The following is a 10,513-nucleotide window of genomic DNA, read 5'->3' as shown; positions in this document are numbered from 1 at the left end:
TGGGAATCGCTTGACTCCATCGTTTAAAGGTGGAGAAGTTTGACAAGGAACTGCACCCGAGAAGAATTTACTGCGAAGTGGTCTTGTCTGGATGATAAATGACCTGGATGAATGCTACTGTGCACGCGTAAGCCCTCCCACTTGCCACCGATTGTGTTTAGATGGTAAGCAGGAACAAGTTGCACCCAGAACAAGATGTTCCAGAACAAGTTGCACCACCTCGCAAAGTGGAGCAAGTTGCGCCCACTGGTGTCAAATTGTTCTGGAACAAATCATTTTTAGACAGGCGGTTGCACCGATGCAACTTCTTCCGGCACAAGTAATCGCGTAAAAGCAGCTTAAGATTTTAGATTTAGATCACACTGACTCATACGTTATTTGTTTTGTGTTTATCTAGTTCATTTCGTTTATCTAGTTCATAACTTTATATAGCTACTAGTGTTTCTTATTGGAGCTAAAAATAAACAAATTCTGGACAAGCCACGCCCACAAGAGACAAATTATAAATGATCTGAGAAACTTGCTAATGTGAACATAGGGTAACTAGTGCACTATGTACCGTACATATGGTTTCCGACATACACTATATTGCCAAAAGTATTCGCTCACCTGCCTTGACTCACATATGAGCTTAAGTGACATCCCATTCCTAATCCATAGGGTTCAATATGACATCGGTCCACCCTTTGCAGCTAGAACAGCTTCAACTCTTCTGGGAAGGCTGTCCACAAGGTGTAGGAGTGTGTTTATGGGAATTTTTGACCATTCTTCCAGAAGCGCATTTGTGAGGTCACACACTGATGTTGGACGAGAAGGCCTGGCTCTCAGTCTCCGCTCTAATTTGTCCCAAAGGTGTTCTGTCGGGTTGAGGTCAGGACTCTGTGCAGGCCATTCAAGTTCATCCACACCAGACTCTGTCATCCATGTCTTTATGGACTTTGCTTTGTGCACTGGTGCACAGTCATGTTGGAAGAGGAAGGGGCCAGCTCCAAACTGTAAAAACAGTCTGCATGCCTAGGTGCTTGATTTTATACACCTGTGGCCATGGAAGTGATTGGAACACCTGATTCCGATAATTTGGATGGGTGAGCAAATACTTTTGGCAATATAGTGTACATCTACTTAGCACACCAAATCCCAAGTTATGACATCCCCAATGTTATTTTTGCTTTCTTTCATGAGAGTAAAGTCTTTTAATTAAGCGTGTCAGACCCCAGTACTTATAGTTAACAACTGATATTAACCGGTGTGTTATTTTTGCTGATGTTTCTTACGTTTGCATTTTTATTTGCAGTGAAGCATGGTACTAGTATCATCTGGCAAAAGTAAGTTTCTGATAACTGGTCAAATAAAATTTCCTGATGAACATGAAATAAAACATTCTTGGCAGAGGACTCAGACATTTACTACTATGTTTGTAGAGGTTATTTTTTTCATGAAGGTGAATTAAGAAGTGTGTTAACAGATGAAGGTTTTGCTGAGGAAGTGTAGTGCTACCGATGATGCTCACACCTCCTCCTGCTGGGTGGTGTCAGTGGCCATGCTGTTGAACTCGCTAGCTCGAGTGGTCATGCCCAAGTACTGCTTTAGAAACTCGCTGAAGCGTTTCTGGTTGTTCCACTTGCGGGCTGACTTGCGGACACCTATGAAGCCGCCGTATCTCTTCTGAAAAGACCGGCCAGGGTCCATAAACTTCCTGTAGCCATACTTGCTTTTGAGGAACCCTCCAAAACGCTTGGTGAGGTTCACTGGTTCACTCTCTTGGTCACTATTTAGCTCCCAGTCTGCAGCGTCTTGGTTGAGTTCATTTCGACCCAATGCTCGTGCCACATGGTCAAACCTTTGCAGAGTTCCAGAATACGGCAGACCTCCATCAGATCGACCCATCGGCAGGACAGTTTCCACTTCCTCCTCGGCTCTTTTCAACATCAAGTTCTCGATGGACAGTGAACCCTGGGTTTCTTCCTCCAAGGCGACTTGACACCTCTCCCATGTGAGGCCCAGAGAAACCCTGCTGCGACATTCCACCATACAGACCTGAGATCGTACAAGGATGAGTAAAACATGAGGAAATATCTCTATTTAACTCTGGTTCTACATTTTAGCACAAATGCCTCGTATTAAAAAAAACAAACAAAAAAAAAACCAAGGGGACCAATTCATGCTTCTATAAAGCAAATCAAGATGGCTTTTTAAAGGAGTTTTAAGTCATGATGCATCAAATGGTGCGTTAAGAAAGTGGAGAAGGGAAAGCCCTTCATTCTTGTTTCACCCAGAGGAATTAATGAGCTGGCATAAATTAAAAGGCATCGTGAAGAGAAAGCAAGATTTGGGAAAGAGCAGAAAAAAGGAAATGCCCCAAGTCTGTTCATTCATGCTACAAAGTTCTAAAGAACTGCCAAAGGAGGTTCCCCCAAACACCAAACCGGGACAGCTTGACTCCATCAGTTTCCGCCACCAGCTGCACCAGATGATGATGTTGTGTTTTCCATTTAATTATGTGCAGAGTCAATTAAATCACCACAGCTGCTTTAGAGTCAAAAGACAAATTAGTGATTCCACTCCCCCAAACGCTTCCGATCATCAAGGAAACATCGAGATGTAGAGATTCAGGAGGAAAAAGCATTCGAATTAAGGAACATGATACGTGGGTGTTGTAGTCTAATTAAATATCTACATGATGATGAGTAATGTGTAATGCATGCACCTTTGGTTGAGTTGAGTGCAAAAGTTTGTACACCCTTACTGATAGCATTATCATAAACAACACAAATGGTTCTAAAGCATAGTTCTGAATGTCATACAAGTGTGGATATTTTTTCACTTTTAGGAATCTTTTCAATTTTTTTTTTACTAAATATTTTTATTCCATTTTTGTTTCTTTGTGGCTGTTTCTTAATGTTGGTTTTCCTAAATACTTTGCTATCTTTTGAAGCCCATTCTCCAGTTCTGTGATAGGTGAAATATTTGTGAAATTTTTTATTTTTTATTGGTTTAGCTCTCATTAGAGCTGTTTCTCAGTGACTCGACTGCTCATGCCAAATTAAACATTACTGACTGGTATGTTCACCTTAATGTGACACCTCATCTCATCTCATCTCATCTCATTATCTGTAGCCGCTTTATCCTGTTCTACAGGGTCGCAGGCAAGCTGGAGCCTATCCCAGCTGACTACGGGCGAAAGGCGGGGTACACCCTGGACAAGTCGCCAGGTCATCACAGGGCTGACACATAGACAGACACAGACAACCATTCACACTCACATTCACACCTACGGTCAATTTAGAGTCACCAGTTAACCTAACCTGCATGTCTTTGGACTGTGGGGGAAACCGGAGCACCCGGAGGAAACCCACGCGGACACGGGGAGAACATGCAAACTCCGCACAGAAAGGCCCTCGCCGGCCACAGGCCTCGAACCCGGACCTTCTTGCTGTGAGGCGACAGCGCTAACCACTACACCACCGTGCCGCCTAATGTGACACGTTCGTGTAAATTAACTTCAGAATACATAATGCTAATAAGGAGAACTCCTGAATGAGTCTCAGTGCTGCTGAAATATTTAGACAGACATGGAATTCTGTTTTTGTAGATATAAAGTATAAAATAATTTTGATAACTTTTGGACTCAAATGTCTATAAATCCAATCCACATTCTTGCAAGGGTGCATAGTGTAAAATGCTAACGACATATTAAAGGAGCCACTTGTACTTCCAGTAAGGTACAAGACTGAGAGGTTTTGTCTGGGAGCAGGGCTTATTTCTAGGCTGTAAAAAATGCAAAAAAACAAAAAACAAAAAACCCTTGCAGTAAAGAAATTAGCAACTTCTATTACACAGCTATTTTGAAAATCGCAGTTTTACCAAGGTACCTTTCAAATTATATGATTATCACAGGTCTGGTAACACTGTTAAACATTATATTACACTTTAAATGGACATTAATTTAAGACTGATATTTTTCACCCTCATATGTCTCACCAGTGTGTCAAAGCCGTGGTCTTTGGGGAGGACTTGGCTGCAGGAGAGACAGTCTCTCTGACAGTCACTGCGTCCGGAAACAAACAGCCCCATCAGCAGGAGAGTCCATAACAGCGTCTTCATTATACACTGATTGTAGTGATAGCTGAAATTTTGGAGAGAGAGGGGTGGGGTGGGGGGTAGAATGATGATTTCTTCCATTGTTCTAATTAATATGACTGAATTAATAAGAAAGGCAAACGAACACAGCACACCAGAGAACGATTAGAGCAACATTTGACACCTGCAGACTAATTAGCACCATTGTGGAATAAATTTGAGTGAAAAAACAAGCTAGTGAATGTCTGAGGCAAATTAAAACCATTGACCTTAGATTACGATCAGAGACAAATGCTAGTGTGTGCTTATGCGTATGACAAACTCTGCATCTGGTGAGTAATTCATTAGCAAAACTCATCATCGTCTGTAAGTGAAGCTTGAATTTAGCTTGCAGTGTAATGAGACTCGAATGAAAAAGAGAAGGGGAGTAGTGGCTTGGATTCACTACTGTAGCACGGTACAAAGTCACTACGGGGGAAAAAAGACAAACGCAAGAACATCTAAAAGATAAAAGAAAAAGAAATAGGACTGATAATAGATCAACATGTTGACAGGTTTTCCATTTGCTTCAGAAAACAGAGCTTTCGCGAGGACTTTGAGGTCAGCCTGATGATAAGACAGCACTGAGAATTTCAGTAAAAAAAAAAAAAAGATACCAGAAAACAGAAATGTTGTCTCGATGTGTGAATTGATTCCGCTAGGGAAATGTTTATTTAGAGAAGGCAGGGTGAGAAATTACAGGGTGGAGAAAGTAAATTATATCTAGAAATGTGAAAAAGGAACTGCACGCACTGAATATTGATTTTCCAAGAGTTACAGGTCTCATACATATCATGGACTATATGATTATCTATCTGTTCACACTGGTGTAGATGCGCTGCCTCGAAGTCTTTAGAGATGAAATTGCAACCCAGAGCAAAGCTAACAGTCGAAACAGCCTGGAAATAAAAATAGTTTATCCATCTCGTATTTTAGAATTCCTCCCATTCATTATAATCAATGGAGCAGAAATGCTGGAACACCAAGAAGATAACATTCTGCTCTTGGAAATGAGCTTAAACACTCAGTGTCCTGCTGTTAAAGTGAAGTAATCAACAGCAGTGCAGTGTGATGAAGTAGAGGTACCATCACCATCCTGAAGTTGATTATTTTTCTACAACTGCACACCTTCCCTGAATTCTTTTTCCCCCCACTTACACCACAGAAATTTGTCAACAGTTACAATTTTTATTTATTAAAAAACAATATTGGCGGCACGGTGGTGTAGTGGTTAGCGTTGTCGCCTCACAGCAAGAAGGTCCGGATTCGAGCCCCGTGGCCGGCGAGGGCCTTTCTGTGCGAAGTTTGCATGTTCTCCCCGTGTCCGCGTGGGTTTCCTCCGGGTGCTCCGGTTTCCCCCACAGTCCAAAGACATGCAGGTTAGGTTAACTGGTGACTCTAAATTGACCGTAGGTGTGAATGTGAGTGTGAATGGTTGTCTGTGTCTATGTGTCAGCCCTGTGATGACCTGGCGACTTGTCCAGGGTGTACCCCGCCTTTCACCCGTAGTCAGCTGGGATAGGCTCCAGCTTGCCTGCGACCCTGTAGAAGGATAAAGCGGCTAGAGATAATGAGATGAGAAAAAACAATATCATACTTGAGAATGTCATCTGTTTATAGCTACATTATATTTCTGTGGAACGTCCATGAAACAAGTTCCTGCTCTGACTTATGTTCGTCATTCCCTCACCATCCTCTGTTTTTTCTCACTCTTGAAGTAAATACAGTAACAACAACAACAACAACAACAGAAGCGTAGCTTGTCATGACATCGACAAATCGCAATCTGTCCTGAAAACATTCTTGTGACTGTTACAAAGTACTGACAAATTTTTTTCTTGATTAAATAACATTGATACCTCTGCCAACTTTGTTGCAGGAGGTTATGTTTTCACCTCTGTTTGTTTGCCTGTTCCCAACGTAACTCAAAATGTAGTGAACGGATTTTGATGAAATTTGGAGGAAAGATGGGCCATGGGCCAAGGAACAGTTGATTAGCTCTTGATGCAGATCTGAATATGTGGCTTGGCAGAGATATACACTCAACCGAGTGCCCTTTTAGTTTAATACACTACCGTTCAAAAGTTTGGGGTCACTTTGAAATGTCCTTATTTTTGAAAGAAAAGCACTGTTCTTTTCAATGAAGATCACTTTAAACTAATCAGAAATACACTCTATACATTGCTAACGTGGTAAATGACTATTCTAGCTGCAAATGTCTGGTTTTTGGTGCAATATCTCCATAGGTGTATAGAGGCCCATTTCCATCAACTCTCACTCCAGTGTTCTAATGGTACAATGTGTTTGCTCATTGCCTCAGAAGGCTAATGGATGATTAGAAAACCCTTGTACAATCATGTTAGCACAGCTGAAAACAGTTGAGCTCTTTAGAGAAGCTATAAAACTGACCTTCCTTTGGGCAGATTGACTTTCTGGAGCATCACATTTGTGGGGTCGACTAAATGCTCAAAATGGCCAGAAAAATGTCTTGACTATATTTTCAATTCATTTTACAACTTATGGTGGGAAATAAAAGTGTGACTTTTCATGGAAAACACAAAATTGTTCCAGGCTAGCCAGTTAGTTGTGTAAAATAACAGGCATATTAATGCACATTTATGTATTTGTGTATAATCTAAGATCTTTTAATGATGCTAAAAGTATAGATATGCTCCTAGGCAATGTTAGCAATTTTTAATTATGTATTCAATGTACATAGGTTATTTTTAAGAGTTGAAAGTCCATGATGAGATGAAGAGGGAGGCCATTGTGAGAAAGAAGCATGTTATAAATGGCGTACAATGTGAAACTTCTGTCTCTCCAGCTCAAGCACGACTGCACAAATGATTATAACAAAAGTAAATAAGTAATCAGTGGAGGTTATTGTCCAGCATGTTGCAGGACTCCGTTCTTTTACCACTTGATTTAAGATAACCATTAGAGTCGGTTGTAAACATGCTGAAAGCATGCAATCGATGAAGCAACCAAAATTACTGTAGGTCATTCTGAAGCATAATGAGGTTTACATGCTCTGATAGACACGACCCGAAGGATCGTTCAGGGAGCCACTAAGGAAAGCCCAGTATCAGGAGGTCTGATTTACTGGGTGGAATCAGCCTCATCATCCTCCTCCTCACCATCATCACCACCTCATTGTGTGGTCCAAGGTCACACATAGCACACGTAACACATACACATGTATGAATGAATGAATAAATAAATAAATAAACAGGCAAGGTTGCAAACAAAGGAGGAACAGAATAAACAAACAGATAAATAAACAAACAAGCAAACTGGAAAAACAAGGGGCAGAATAGACAAACAAACAAATAAACAATCGTATTAACAAGCAAAAAAGAGGCAGAATAAACAACAAAATAAATAAACAAGCAATGTAGTAAAAAAGAGGGGAGGAATAAATAAATAAATAAATAAATAAATAAATAAATAAACAAGTAAATGAAAGAGGGACAAGAATGAAAGAAAGAAAAGTTTGCATCCCACATGAATTAAGAATGAAGTAGGGAAATTGGATAATTATCCCAAAGGGAAAATCTGGAATGTTGGATAATTCACCTACAAAAAAAAAAAAAAATCTAGTTAATAATTCCAAGATGTAAAATGTGGGTGCAACAAGACAACAATCCAAAAGTGGAGCAAATGTAAAGCTGACAGGATTCAAGCACGGCTCACTGGAGTCACTTGATATTCCCTTTGTCCATGGGGTGTACAAACTTTTGCACTCAACTGAAGCAATAGACATGCAATCGGTTATGGAAACTAAATGAAAATGAATCATTCTTATATCATGAAATGCAAAATGTATAAAGTAAAATGTCTTAATTTTTTATACAAACACTATATAAAATAAGTACTGTATTAAATACTATACAAAATAATTACTCTGAACAATGCAAAAGTTCAGGACAAACAAACAAAAAACTAAAAAGGACAAATTTCAGATTTTTTGCATTTAATTATTAATTAATTGCCATGAGCGAGCATTTTCTTTGTATATATTTTCAGAAGGCTTATAATATTTTCAAACAAAATGAGCAATACACCATCAATTAATATGTTATAAGGTTTAATGCACATTTTATAGATTTTTATCTTAGTAAGCAGCTGACCGTATGGAACAGACCTCATTTATTTCAGATATTTATTAATATTACACACACACACACACACACACACACACACACACACACACACACACACACACACCTTACAGCACCATACTGTACATCACAAATGTAATGAAGTACAAATGACACTAAATGCAATGCATGATGTGTAATGTGATGTGCCAGTGTTTTATATCTACCAGCCTATCCACAGATAATCTTCACATCTCTCCATAGCTGTGCTTTCTGGACAGAATAAACACCAACCTGCCTGATTGAAGGTGATGAAGATCATGACTAAACCTTCATTTTTTAATCTCATCTCATTATCTCTAGCTGCTTTATCCTGTTCTACAGGGTCGCAGGCAAGCTGGAGCCTATCCCAGCTGACTACGGGCGAAAGGCGGGGTACACCCTGGACAAGTCGCCAGGTCATCACAGGGCTGACACATAGACACAGACAACCATTCACACTCACATTCACACCTATGCTCAATTTAGAGTCACCAGTTAACCTAACCTGCATGTCTTTGGACTGTGGGGGAAACCGGAGCACCCGGAGGAAACCCACGCGGACACGGGGAGAACATGCAAACTCCGCACAGAAAGGCCCTTGCCGGCCACGGGGCTCGAACCCGGCCCTTCTTGCTGTGAGGCGACAGCGCTAACCACTACACCACCGTGCCGCCCCCATTTTTTAATCATCTGTGCCAAAACAGGGTTTCATTAACCCTCAAGTGAAATATCAGCGAGTGAAAATCCTCTTATAGAAAACATTGTTAGGTTTTAAACTCTAAGAATTTAGGGTAACAGTGAAAAATGTAAATTTCAAAAAGGAGAGCAGTTTTGTTTGAAATTAAGCTTGCATTTTGGCAGCTGTTTGAGGTCAATTTGCTAGATCCGACGTTTGTGATCATTGGTCTGAGAAATGGGCAGAGAGCAGAAACTCCTGACAGAAAACCATGTACAGGTTGTAGAAAGGAGTGAATGATTAAGTGACAGGTCACACACGTGTAGTCCCTTAAAATATCATGCGAGTCTTAATTTCACACTTCACAGAAGATAAGCCTTTAAGCCGCAGTGCCCTGGGGCTTGTAATGATGATAGCGATCGCATGCTTGGACTATTTGCATTGATCGCAGTATGAATCAGTTGATAATGAAGGGATCGTGGAAATAATGTGGCTGTTATATGAGAATCGAAAACACCTGAGGTAAGTTTCCTGAAACCCGACAAAGGATGGTGTATTATACAGTAAATGTTCCATTTAAACTTATTCTAGTAAATAATGCTTCAATTTACATATTCAAATTACATTTAGTACAAAACATTACCTATTAATATTATAAGTGAAATGGTAATTCTTTTAAAATTTTATATATATAGTAAAATATGTGATAATTAATAGACTTCAAAAATAAAACCAGAGGTAAAGGAGGTGCTGGACGTACCTGCGCTGAGTGCTGACGTGTACTGTCCTGAGAAGATGTGTGAAATGAAAAAGCGTCAGTAGTCTCCTGTTCTCTGCTCCTGTTAGGATGTGAGAGGACGCTGTTGCTCGGCTGTCTTTATAGTGACACGCCCCTCTCTGTGCACCAACCCCTGAATCTCTCTTCCTCTATCCATCCATCCATTCATCCATCCCTCCATCTTCCTTATCTCCTTCTTTCTTTAAAAACTTACTCCAGGATGGAAAAAACAACAACAGTACAGCCTCTAATGCAGTGAAGTGAATGAGCAAACTCCATCCTCAACTGTGCCAGGATAGATTTCTCCTACATCATGTGTCACACTCACAACACAGGGGGCTAAACAAATGCAGGCATTTGATTTAAAAACAGTTTGAACCACAACTATCTGGGAACGTCATGCACACGAGTTCCCCAGGTCAAGAAGAATGAGAAATGCAGCTGTGTTTTAGGAACACTTATTGATGATTTTTAACACAAGATGTTTTGAGAGGTTTTTGAGAGACTGTTACCAAATGTGATGAAAAAGGAAAGAATATGAACAGAGAAAGCAAGAAAGAAAGAGTAACAAAGAGAAAAGAAGAAAATAAAGAAAGAATGAAAAGAGAAATACTATATATAAATAATAACTTTAAAGAAAAAAGAATTAAGAAGGAAGAAAGAAAGAAAAAAGAAAGAAGGAAAAGAGGGGAAACAGAACAGAAAGCAGAGGAAAGTAAAAAGGGACACTAGAAGAGAAGAAAGATAGATATACAGATAACAAAGGAAAGAAATAAAGAAATAATCTGTACAAAGAAA

At 39.9% G+C, this 10,513-nt stretch overlaps 1 protein-coding gene across 1 annotated transcript; it reads right to left on the bottom strand.

Moving 5' to 3' along the window:
* Positions 1-1,506: 1,506 nt before the first annotated feature.
* Positions 1,507-9,771, bottom strand: pnoca (prepronociceptin a). Its single transcript, XM_060932948.1, has 3 exons — positions 9,698-9,771; positions 3,982-4,126; positions 1,507-2,037 (listed from the first exon to the last, which is right to left on the bottom strand). Exons 2-3 carry the CDS (start codon positions 4,102-4,104, stop codon positions 1,507-1,509), a joined length of 654 nt encoding a protein of 217 aa, XP_060788931.1. The 5' UTR covers positions 4,105-4,126; positions 9,698-9,771.
* Positions 9,772-10,513: the final 742 nt, after the last annotated feature.

This window comes from Neoarius graeffei, chromosome 11 (genome assembly GCF_027579695.1).
Source record: "Neoarius graeffei isolate fNeoGra1 chromosome 11, fNeoGra1.pri, whole genome shotgun sequence".
Taxonomy (NCBI): Eukaryota; Metazoa; Chordata; class Actinopteri; order Siluriformes; family Ariidae; genus Neoarius; species Neoarius graeffei.
Note: the sequence above shows the minus strand (reverse complement) of the source record. Positions and strands in the feature narration are given on the sequence as shown.